This window comes from Budorcas taxicolor, chromosome X, assembly GCF_023091745.1.
Source record: "Budorcas taxicolor isolate Tak-1 chromosome X, Takin1.1, whole genome shotgun sequence".
NCBI lineage: Eukaryota > Metazoa > Chordata > Mammalia > Artiodactyla > Bovidae > Budorcas > Budorcas taxicolor.
In genome coordinates, this window is record NC_068935.1 from 93,131,249 (window position 1) to 93,144,551 (window position 13,303).

A 13,303-nucleotide genomic window follows, 5' to 3' on the forward strand; every position below is an offset into this window, starting at 1 on the left:
AGAAGATATTAAGAAGAGTTGGCAAGAATACACAGAAGAACTATACAAAAAAAGATCGTTCTGCCCCAGATAACCACGATGGTGTGACCACTCACCTAGAGCCAGACATCCTGGAATGTGAAGTCAAGTGGGCCTTAGGAAGCATCACTACAAACAAAGCTAGCAGAGGTGATGGAATTCCAGTTGAGCTATTTTAAATCCTAAAAGATGATGCTGTAAAAGTGTTGCACTCAATATGCCAGCAAATTTGGAAAACTCAGCAGTGGCCACAGGAGTGGAAGAGGTCAGTTTTCATTCCAGTCCCAAAGAAAAGCAATGCCAAAGATTGTTCAAACTACCACACAATTGCACTCATCTCACATGCTAGCAAAGTAATGCTCAAAATCCTCCAAGCCAGCCTTCAGCAGAATGTGAACCCTGAACTTTGAGACGTTCAAGCTGGATTTAGAAAAGGCAGAGGAACCAGAGATCAAATTGCCGACATCCGCTGGATCATAGTAAAAGCAAGAGAGTTCCAGAAAAGCATTTACTTTTGCTTTATTGACTACGCCAAAGCCTTTGACTGTGTGGATCACAACAAACTGAAGAACATTCTCAAAGAGACGGGAATACCAGATCACCTTACCTGCCTGCTGAGAAATCTGAATGCAGGTCAAGAAGCAACAGTTAGAACTGGACATGGAACAACGCACTGGTTCCAAATTGGGAAAGGAGTACGTCAAGGCTGTATATTGTCACCTTTCTTGTTTAACTTATATGTAGAGTACCTCATACGAAATGCTGGGCTGGATGAAGCACAAGCTGGAATCAAGTTTGCCGGGAGAAATGTCAATAACCTCAGATATGCAGATGACACCACCCTTATGGCAGAAAGCGGAGCAGAAGAGCCTCTTGATGAAAGTGAAAGAGGAGAGTGAAAAAAGCTGACTTCAAACTCAACATTCAGAAAACGAACATCATGGCATCTGGTCCCATGACTTCATGGCAAATAGATGGGGAAACAATGGAAACAGCGAGAGTCTTTATTTTCTTGTGCTCCAAAATCACTGTAGATGGTGACTGCAGCCATGAAATTAAAAGACCCTTGCTCCTTGGAAGAAAAGCTATGACAAGCCTAGACAGCATATTAAAAAAACAGAGACATTACTTGGCCAACAAAGGTCCATCTAGTCAAAACTATGGTTTCTCCAGTGGTCATGTATGGATGTGAGAGTTGGACTGTGAAGAAAGCTGAGCGCCAAAGAATTGATGCCTTTGAACCGTGGTGTTGGAGAAGACTCGTGAGAGTCCCTTGGACTGCAAGGAGATCAAACCAGTCCATCCTAAAGGAAATCAGTCCTGAATATTCATTGGAAGGGCTGATGCTGAAGCTGAAGCTCCCATACTTTGGCCACCTGATGCGAAGAATTGACTCACTGGAAAAGACCCTGATGCTGGGAAAGATTGAAGGCAGGAGGAGAAGGGGACGACAGAGGATGAGATGGCTGGATGGCATCACCGATTCAATGGACATGAGTTTGAGTAAGCTCCAGGAGTTGATGATGGACAGGGAAGCCTGGCGTGTTGCAGTCCATGGGGTCACAAAGAGTCAGACACGACTGAGTGGCTGAACTGAATCTATGTCAATGGAGGCAGTAATTTATAATGGCAAAGGGACAGTCTCTTCAATAAGTGGTGCCTGGAAAACTGGACAGCTACACGTAAATGAATGAAATGAGAACACTCCCTAACACCATGCACAAAATTAAAATTTAAACTAAATGTAAAGCCGAATGCTATAAAACTCTTAGAGGAAAACAAAAGCGGAACACTCTCTGACATAAATCACAGCAAGATCGTTTTCAATCCACCTCCTAGAGTAATGAAAATAAAAACAAAGATAAAGAAATGAGGCCCCGTGTGATCCAGCAATCGCACTCCTGGGCATATATGCGGAGAAAACCATAATTCAAAAAGCGACATGCAGGCCAATGTTCATCGTAGTGCTGTCTAAATAGCCAGGACATGGAAGCAGACAAATGGATAAAGAAGATGTGGTATGTATATACAGTGGAATATTACTCAGCCATAAAATGGAATGAAATAATGCCATTTGCAGCAACGTGCATAGACCTACAGATTGTCATACTGAGCGAAGTTAGTCAGGCAGAAAAAGACAAATGTCATATGAAATTGTTTGTGTGTGGAATATTAAAAAATGATATAAATGAACTTATTTACAGAACGGAAATAGAGTCACAGATGTAGAAAACTAACTCATGGCTACTGGCGGGACAAGGGGTGAGGAGGATACACTGGGAGATTGGGATTGATATATGCACACTACTATATATAAAATAGATAGATAATATGGACCTACTGTATAGCACAGGGAACTCTACTCAGTACTCTGTAATGACCTATATGGGAAAATTATCTAAAAGAGAGTGGAGATGTAGGTATATGTATGACTGCTTCACTTTGCTGTACACCTGAAAATAACACAACATTGTAAATCAACTATACTCCAATAAAAATTTAAGAAATAAATAAATAGATAAAAGATGTGCCCAGAGGGAAAGAAACAAAATGACAAATGGCAGGACAACTTTGTAACATTAAAAATAAAGAAAATGTTACTAAGAGTTAATTCAAAAGAGAAGCGCTCAAGGACAAAAAGCTTTCCACCATTTCTCCTAACTACTTAAGACATGATTTTCAAAAGTTATGCTATATAAAATAAACATAGTGACCTGAATTGAAATGGGATAGTGCAGAACTAGGGAAACTAGTGATCAAGAGCACACCAATACAGATTCATTCAATATTAGAAATAGGGACAGGGCTGATAGTTAAATGGCTACCAAGGTTAAAGGCTGGAGATAAATGCAGTGACTAATAGAAGGAAACATCTAAAGGGTTTAGAGAAAACAATAGTTATTGAAGAGAGAAGTACAAGAACATAAGGATAATTTATTTCCTCAAAATAGAGAGTGCAAACGAAAGGAAATGTTAGAGAAAAAAATCCGTGATGATGAACTGTGTAAATATGGATGAATTTTCTTTCTTTCTTTCTTTCTTTCTTTCTTTCTTTCTTTCTTTCTTTCTTTCGTGAACAGAGAACGATCAGCACTGAGATATATTTCTAGTAAGGTCTCGAACTTTTGGAAGAATTTCTTTTTCCTTGGATTCAGCAGAAAGAAAATGTATTTTTAAATTCGTTTTTACAAATACAGTCTGTAGCATGTTTTCCTAAGATGCCTCCAGAAATATTTGATTCCAGAAGACATGGAAGCAATTCCTACAATAATAAAAGGAATGACAAAAGACTATTCTGTTTAGTCAGACTGCTGTTTGTGTAAACATAAAGTTAAGTCAAGGAATCCAGCACCCATGAAGCCACAGGGCTATTCACCACTGCAGAGATGGAGTGTGCAATATACTGTGAGTGAGCGAGTGAGTGAAAGTTGCACAGTCATGCCAGACTCTTGGCGACCCCGTAGACTAAAGAGTCCTTGGAAGTCTCCAGAGCAGAATATACTGCGGTGAGTAAACTTTCTCTTCTCCAGGGGATCTTCCCAACCCAGGGATCGAACCCAGGCCTCCCTCATTGCAGGCAGCTTCTTTACCAGCTGAGCCCCCAGAGAAGCCCAAGAATACTGGAGTGGGTAACCTATCCCTTCTCCAGCAGATCTTCCCCACCCAGGAATTGAACTGGGATCTCCTGCATCACAGGCAGATTCTTTACCAGCTGAGCTACCAGGGAAGCCCTGGTATTACCAGGGAGCAATATGCTATGTACAGGTTCAAATATGGAAATAAGCTCAAACAAGAAGATACATAACAATTGCCATCGAGAGCCAATAATTTGAATCTTGACAGTACAAATTCCACATAAGCAATGTGAAGGAAGCAAAGAAATCACAGAAAACATCTTTCATATGTGAACGTGAATCCATACTATAATGTTTAATCAAGAAGATATAGTTTGATATGCAATCATAACACAATGTATATGTATATCAAATCATCACATTGTGCATCTTAAAAACATACATTTTTGCTTTGTCAATTATGCCTCAATTAAATTGGGGGGGAAGGATAAAGAGCAGGCTGTTTTGTGTAGTGGTACTTCAGATATGGGTATTTGCACATTAAAAAAGAAAACAACAAACAACAACTGTGTCTATTGGTAACCATACTGTACTGCATACTTAAAAGTTTGCTAAGAGTATACATCTTATGCTAAGTGTTCTTATCACAAAAATCAATCAATGTAGTTCACTATATTAACAGAATAAAAGAGAAGAGCTAAATGATTTCAAGAGAAGAAAAAAAAAAAAGAAAGAAAAGAAAAGAAACTGTGATCTGTACTCTCCACTTAGAGAAATGCGATTCTGAGGTTTCCTGTGGCATGTGTAATTCAGTTAGGAAGCAATTTGGTTTAAAACCAATATCCTAAATTTTCAGACTAAATCGTTTATATTGGTGCCCACTAAAAGACATGACCAAAGAAATACATTAGAAACATAGATTTCAGTTGCTGAAATAGTCAGGGACTCTTTCTGAAATGTGTGTATGGTGTGTTAGCAGGTGATACATAACAAGCCATGTTTTAAATATCCTCCTTATGTTTCTAACGTGTGTGTGTGTGTGTGTGTGTGTGTGTGTGTGTGTGTGTGTGTGTGTGTGTTTTCCTTTGACAGGATGGAAGAAGAACAAGAATGGGGAAATTCCAGGTTACCTCAGAATAAAAAGAAGTTAGTGGAACACACCAAACGGAGATATGTCAAGCCCATGGCACCTTATCAGACTGACAGAAAAGCAAAAACCTCTTCTTCGTGTGATATAGATCAGAAGAGATTCAAATGTGAATGCTGCTACTGCCAGAGATATATGGGGAACGCTTCTGGAATCTCAACGGGGAGAAAAGCAACCTCTCATTCTTCCTCCTGGGATGAATTAATACAAGAACTTAGTAACTTGATGCTCCACTCTGGCTCCACCCAACCCCCTCTTCTACAAGAACGGGTACAGGAAAAAGAGAAGAGCCCAAAACAGAGGCAGCAGAAAAACAAAAGAATGTTTCAGAAAAGAATGCTCCTAAAAGAATGGAAAGACTAAATCTAAAACTTTCATCTTAGATCCAGAATAGAGGGGGTCAGGAAAGCCAACACTGCCAACCCCTTGGGCAGAATCCTTTTGGGAACATGGTCGGGGGAAGAACAGGATCCAGCCTTGTGACGAGGAATCTTATCAGCTTGTGATCCAATCCAGCTCCAGGAATGTAGCAATCTTTCCTCTAGTAATTTTAGGGCCACCTTAGGGCATGCTGGGAGGAGTTCCTCCATGGCAAGGGCAACTAGATAACAATGGTTCTGTACTCTGCATAATACTGTCCCCATGGTGCAAGCCATCACTTGTCCTCCTTGGGTTTCCTTTCCGCCCTTACCTCGTCACCAATGATGTATAAAACATCTATGTGATGTTGTTTCTGGCTTGTTTTTTAAGTGCTTTCTGTCAATTTTATTGGTTGAATCCCAGAAGAAGCACTAGATCTGATGGGATATGTGTGTGGGTGTGTGTGGCTGTTGCTTTTTTGTTTCTGTTTATTTTAACATTTTTTAAATCATGGATGCACAGGAAGTTGCAAAGATAGTGCAGGAGGGTCCCAGGCACCCTTCACACAGTCTCCCCTCAAGATGCTTAATAGCTCATATATCCCCCAAGATAGTTATATCTTGCATTACTATAATACCACATCAATACCAGTAAACTGGCACTGGTACAAAGCATGTGTATGGTTCTATGTCATTTTTTCATATGTGTGGGTTTGTGTAGCCACTGCTGTAATCAAGATGCAAAACTGTTCCATCACCACAAAGATCTTCCTCCTGTTATCCCTTTATAGTCATACCCACTACCCTCCCTGGCACCATCCCTAAGTTTGGGCAACCATTATACTGTTCTCCATTGAGACGATTATGTAAAAAGGAGTCATGCACTATGTGACCTTTCAGGTGGAATTCTTCCAGTCAGCATAATGCCCTTGAGGTACATACAAGCTGTGTGCATCAAAAGTCCACTCCTTTCTACTCCTGTGCAGTAGTCTGTGGTATGGATGTGCCATAGTTCCTTTAGCCATACACGTGTTGGTGGACATTTTGGTTTCCAAATATTTTCTATTACAGATAAAGCTGCAGGGATTCCCTGGTGGCTCGGTGGTAAAGAATCTGCCTGCCAGTGCAGGAGACACACAGGTTTGATCCCTGATCCAGGAAGATCTAACATGCTGAGGAGCAACTAATCCCATGCCCCACAACCATTGAGTCTGTGCCCTGGAGCCCGGGAACCAAAACTACTGAGTCTAAGTGCTGCTACTGAGTCTAACTACTGAATCCCACACACCCTAGAGCCTGTGCTCTGCAATGAGAGAAGCCGCAGCAATGAGAAGCCAGTGTACCGCAACTAGAGAGTAGTCCCTGCTCTCTGCAGCTAGAGAAAAGTCCATGCAGCAACAAAGACTCGGTACAGTCAAAACCAAATACACAAATATATTTATATAAAAAGGAGCAGTCCCAAGATGGCAGAGGAATAGGACAGGGATATCACTTTCTCCCCCAGAAATCCATCAAAAGATCATTTGAATGTTGAGCAACCCCCACAAAACAACTTCTCAACGCTGGCAGAGGACTCCAGACACCCAGTAAGGCAGCCCAATCTCTTCAACAGCAGGTAGAACAAAATATAAAAGACAAAAACAGAGACAAAAGATTTAGAGATGGAGACCTGTCCCGGGGAGGGAGTCGTGAAGGAGGAGAAGTTTCCACACCGTAGGAAACCCTCTCACAGGCATGTCTCTGGGGAGTTTTGGAATCTCAGAGGCAACATAACTGGGAGGGGGAGAAAACACACACACACACACACACACACACACACACACACACACACACAGAATACATGCCTAACCGCAACTGCCAGCAGAGAAGTGGCCCAGAGGCTTTTGTCTGCCACCAGCAAGCGGGAGCTGGGCAGGGAGGTGCAGGCAGCATCATCGGTTTTTAGGGTAACAACCGGGCCTGAATGCCATGAGAACAATCTGAGGGAACTAATGTGAGATAGCAACCCAAACCGTGGGATCGCCAGAGAGATTAAGAAAAAGAAAGAAAGAAAGAAACTTTCCCATGAAAGTCATTTCACGGTGACCCCTGGTGCACTCACAGAACAAAGGGTTGAATGAATACCAAAGGAGAGGAAGCCTGCTGCTGTATAGGACCCTCCCTCCCCAGAAGCAGAAAGGCCGGCCTGCAAATACCAGAGCCAGAAAGTAGGGGCTGCTGCAATCTTGACCTAAGAATGCACATCTTCCACCAAAGTGTGAGCAGATTCCCAGTTGCTAACCACATCTTCCTGGGATCCTGAATGGTTGACATCTTCCAGGAGTGTCACATCCTGAGATAAGCTGTTCAGAGGAGACACACAGCATGCCTGGGACTGTGCTCTTGCAGCACACCTGGGAAGCAAAGTGGCTTGGACAGGGCAGGTGAATAAGATGCACGGCCCACTGGGAGGGTGCACTCATCAAGCACTCGGTCGCCTGAGCTGCTCGGAGCTGGGAAGAGCACAAACCACCCAGGCCATCTGGGTCTGTGCCCCTGCAGAACACCCGAGAACCTGAGTGGCTTAGTCCTGGGAACTGCATGAATAGCAGGGTTCACTTGGGACAGTGCCCCTGCGGAGTACCCTGGAGACTGAGCAATGTCGATTTTAGAAGTACATGCCACCTTGGGCTGTGGCAAGCCTAGTGTGGTCCGTCTACTGCGAGCACTCCCCACACATGCCAGCGGTATTTGTTTGCAGTGTCCCTCACTCTCCACATTACAACTGAACTAATGAGCCTAAATAAGTGGGCACTTTCACCCGCTATGTCAGGGCAGAAATTAGACACTGAAGAGACTTGCAAACAGAAATAGCCAAAATAAACAAAGAAGGGGGAATCACACTGGAAGTGACAGGTGCACCAGATTAAAATCCTGTACTTAATACTGGAGACTGTGCATTTTAGGTGCACCTATAGACTTCGAGAACAAGTACAAGCCATAACAAGGGACTATCTGACACTGAACTGACACCACACTGCCCACAACAGCTCCAGAGAAATTCCTATATATATTTTTATTATTATCATTTTTTAATTAAAAAAATTTAGTTATTACTCCTTTAACTTTCGTTTTGATAGCCTACCATTAGCTTTCAAAAAGAACCCTATTTTTTTAAACAAATTCTATATATATATATATATATATATATATATATATCTGTTTTTAATTTTTGCGATTGATTTTGTATTTTTTATATTGTATTTTTGAGAGTCCAACCTCTATTTTAGGCTTTTAATATTTGCTACTGCTGCTGCTAAGTCACTCAGTCATGTCCAACCCTGTGTGACCGCATAGATGGCAGCCCACCAGGCTCCCCCATCCCTGGGATTCTCCAGGCAAGAACACTGGAGTGGGTTGCCATTTCCTTCTCCAACGCATCAAAGTGAAAAGTGAAAGTGAAGTCGCTCAGTCGTGTCCGACTCTTAGTGACCTCATGGACTGCAGCCCACCAGGCTCCTCCGTCCATGGGATGTTCCAGGCAAGAGTACTTGAGTAAAAAAATTAAAGAGTACTTTAATTTTTGATACTTGTTATCAATTTTGTACATCTAAGAATCTAATCTTCAATATCCATTTTCACTTATGGATTTGATTGCTAGCTAGATTGCTCTCTCTCCTTTTGACTCTCCCCTTTTCTCCTCCTGGCCACCTCTATCTCCCTTCTCCCTCTTCTCTTCTCTATATAACTCTGTGAATCTCTCTGGGCATTCCTGGCTGTGGAGAACTGTTTCACCAATAACCTAAGGGTTTTATCTTCTATGCTGTATGGATGGAGAAGTCTTGAGCCTACTGTAAGAAAACGACCAAAAGGGAGAGGCAGAGGGCATAATTACAAAACTAGAATATCAGAGAACTTGTGATTCCAGGGAACATTAATAGACAAGAATTCACCCCAAAAGTCTCCACACCTACACTGAAAAAAACCTCCATTCAAGGGCCATCAAGATCCAGTGAAAGACACACCAAGCTAATTTTCCAGCAAAACAGGAATACAATCCTGAACATTAAAAGATGGGATGCACAAAAGCCATGTCAAACCCATAAACTCAGCACTGGACAGTTCATTGCATTCCAGAGAGATCCAGATCCACCCACCAGAACACAGACATAAGTCCTCCAACCAGGAAACCTTGACAAGCCATTAGTCCAGCCCCACCCACAGGGAGCAGACTCCACAATTAAGAGGAACCACGAAGTTCCAGCCTGCAGAAAGGGCACTGCAGACACAGCAATCAAAACAAAATGAAAAGGCAGAGAAATATTCAGCAGGTGAAGGACCATGAAAAAAACCCACCAAATCAAAGAGTAGGAGATAAGGAGTCTACCTGAAAAGAATTCACAACAATGATAGTAAAGATGACCCAAAATCTTGAAAACAATATGAAATTACAGATAAATAGACTAGAGACAAGGATTGAGAAAGAGAATCAGTCAGTAATGGATAATACAATAACTGAGATCAAAAGCACTCTGGATACAACCAACAGTAGAATAACTGAGGCAGAAGAAATGATAAGTGAGGTGGAAGGTAGAATGCTGAAAATAAATGAAGCAGAGAGGAAAAAAGTTAAAAAAAAATTAAAGAAATGAAGACTACCTCAGAGACCTCTGGGACAATGTTAAACACCCCAACATTCGACTCACGGGTGTCCCAGAGAAGACAAAAAGAAAGAGCATGAGAAAACACTTGAGGAGATAATAGTTGAAAACTTTCCTAATAGGGGGAAGGAAATAATCACCCAAGTCCAAGAAATCTGGAGAGTCCTAAACAGGATAAATGCAAGGCAAATCACAACAAGACACATATTAATCAAACTACAAAGATCAAACACAAAGAGCAAATAGTAAAAGAAGCAAGGGAAAAACAACAAATAACACACAGGGGGATCCCCATAAGGATAACAGCTGATTTTTCAATAGAAACTCTTCAGGCCAGGAGGGAATGAATATACTTAGAGTGATGAAGGAGAAAAACATAAAACCAAGATTACTCTACTCAGCAAGGATCACATTCCATATGAAGGAGAAATCAAAAACTTTACAGATAAGCAAAACCTAAGAGAATTCAGCACCACCAAACCAGCTCTTCAACAAATACTAAAGGATCTTCTCTAGACAGGAAACACACAGTAAAGGTTTATAAAGGTGAACCCAAACAACATAGTAAATGGTAACATGATTATCAGTTCAGTTCAGTTCAGACACTCAGTGGTGTCTGACTCTTTGTGACCCTGTGAATCGCAGCATGCCAGGCCTCCCTGTCTATCACCAACTCCCAGAGTTCACTCACACTCATGTCCATCGAGTCAGTGATGCCATTCAGCCATTTCATCCTCTGTCGTCCCCTTCTCCTCCTGTCCCAAATCCCTCCCAGCATCAGAGTCTTTTCCAATAAGTCAACTCTTCGCATGAGGGTGGCCAAAGTACCGGGAGTTTCAGCTTCAGCACCATTTCTTCCAGAGAAATCCCAGGGCTGATCTCCTTCAGAATGGACTGGTTGGATCTCCTTGCAGTCCAGGGGACTCTCAAGAGTGGTCTCCAACACCACAGTTCAAAAGCATCAATTCTTCTGCTCAGCCTTCCTCACAGTCCAATTCTCACATCCCATACATGGACCACTGGAAAAGCCATAGCCTTGACTAGACGGACCATAGTCAGTAAAGTAATGTCTCTGCTTTTGAACATACTATCTAGGTTGCTCATAACTTTTCTTCCAAGGAGTAAGCGTCTTTTAATTTAATGGCTGCAGTCACCACCTGCAGTGATTTTGGAGCCCCCAAAATAAAGTCTGACATTGTTTCCACTGTTTCCCCATCTATTTCCCATGAAGTGATGGGACCGGATGCCATGATCTTCATTTTCTGAATGTTGAGCTTTAAGCCAACTTTTTCACTCTCCTCTTTCACTTTCACCTGCATACAGATTTCTTAAGAGGCAGGTCAGGTGGTCTGATATTCCCATCTCTTTCAGAATTTTCCACAGTTTATTGTGATCCACACAGTCAAAGGCTTTGGCATAGTCAATAAAGCAGAAATAGATGTTTTTCTGGAACTCTCTTGCTTTTTCCATGATCCAGCGGATGTTGACAATTTGATCTCTGGTTCCTCTGCCTTCTCTAAAACCAGCTTGAACATCTGGAATTTCACAGTTCATGTATTGCTGAAGCCTGGCTTGGAGAATTTTGAGCATTACTTTACTAGCACGTGAGATGAGTGCAACTGTGTGGTAGTTTGAGCATTCTTTGGCATTGCCTTTCTTTGGAATTGGAATGAAAACTGACCTTTTCCAATCCTGTGGCCACTGCTGAGTTTTCCAAATTTGCTGGCGTATTGAGTGTAGCACTTTCACAGCATCATCTTTCAGGATTTGAACAGCTCCACTGGAATTCCATCACCTCCACTAGCTTTGTTCGTAGCGATGCTTTCCAAGGCCCACTTGACTTCACATTCCAGGATGTCTGGCTCTAGATTAGTGATCACACCATCATGATTATCTGGGTCGTGAAGATCTTTTTTGTACAATTCTTCTGTGTATTCTTGCCACATCTTCTTAATATCTTCTGCTTCTGTTTGGTCCAGACCATTTCTGTCCTTTATCAAGCCCATCTTTGCATGAAATGTTCCCTTGGTATCTCTAATTTTCTTGAAGAGATCTCTAGTCTTTCCCATCCTGTTCTTTTCCTCTATTTCTTTACAGTGATCACTGAAGAAGGCTTTCTTATCTCTTCTTGCAATTCTTTGGAACTCTGCATTCAGATGCTTATATCTTTCCTTTTCTCTTTTGCTTTTCACCTCTCTTCTTTTCACAGCTATTTGTAAGGCCTCTCCAGACAGCCATTTTGCTTTTTGCATTTCTTTTCCATGGGGATGGTCTTCATCCCTGTCTCCTGTACAATGTCACGAACCTTATTCCATAGTTCATCAGGCACTCTATCTATCAGATCTAGGCCCTTAAATCTATTTCTCATTTCCACTGTATAATCATAAGGGATTTGATTAGGTGATACCTAAATGGTCTAGCAGTTTTCCCTACTTTCTTCAATTTGACTCTGAATTTGGCAATAAGGAGTTCATGATCTGAGCCACAGTTAGCTTCTGGTCTTGTTTTTGTTGACTGTATAGAGCTTCTCCATCTTTGGCTGTAAAGAATATAATCAATCTGATTTTGGTGTTGACCATCTGGTGATGTCCATGTGTAGAGTCTTCTCTTGTGTTGTTGGAAGAGGGTGTTTGCTATGACCAGTGCATTTTCTTGGCAAAACTCTATTAGTCTTTGCCCTGCTTCATTCTGCATTCCAAGGCCAAGTTTTCCTGTTACTCAGGTGTTTCTTGACTTCCTACTTTTGCATTCCAGTCCCCTATAATGAAAAGGACATCTTTTTTGGGCATTAGTTTTAAAAGGTAATGTAGGTCTTCATAGAACCGTTCGAGGAAAAAAGAAGAGTGAAGGGACCAGCATCCCTGGGGGTGGGGGAGCTGAAGGAGAGGAGGGCTCCCTACACTCAAGAAAGCACCCTCATAGTGGGGAAGATCACCAGGGACTTTGGGAGATAGGGGTATCAGAGGGGAACACAGCAGCCAATCTGGAAGACAAGGCAGACTAAGACCGATGCCATTGTGTGCCACAGCTTTGTGCACTCCAGGTTGAGCTGTGTGTCTGCTGGTGGAAGAGGAAGGCTGGGTGCTGGAAAGTGAGGCTTGGAGAGTGGAGCCATGGTGGGGTCAGTGGTTGGCGGTGTTCCTGGGCCTTCATCCCAGAAAAATGAAAGCTGATATCCACAGAAAAAACCTGTACACTGTGGTTCATTGCAGCTTTATTTTTTCTTCATTGTTTATTATGAATTTTTTCAAGTAATTTATTTCAGTTCAATTCAGTCACTCAGTCATGTCTGACTCTTTGAGACCCCATGAACCGCAGCACGCCAGGCCTCCCTGTTCATCACCAACTGCCAGAGTCTACACAAACCCATGTCCATCGAGTTGGTGATGTCATTCAACCATCTCATCCTCTGTAGTCCCCTTCTCCTCCTGCCCTCAATCTTTCCCAGCATCAGGGGTCTTTTCAAATGGGTCAGCTCTTCACATCAGGTGGCCAAAGTATTGGAGTTTCAGCTTCAACATCAGTCCTTCCAATGAACACCCAGGACTTATCTCGTTTAGGATG

General features: G+C 42.2%; 1 protein-coding gene across 1 annotated transcript; it reads left to right on the forward strand.

The window, feature by feature from the left end:
- The first annotated feature begins 4,686 nt into the window (after positions 1-4,686).
- Positions 4,687-5,103, forward strand: LOC128069576 (protein FAM156A/FAM156B-like). Its single transcript, XM_052662717.1, has one exon. The coding sequence runs from the start codon at positions 4,687-4,689 to the stop codon at positions 5,101-5,103; it is 417 nt and encodes a 138-aa protein (XP_052518677.1).
- The last annotated feature ends 8,200 nt before the right edge of the window (positions 5,104-13,303 follow it).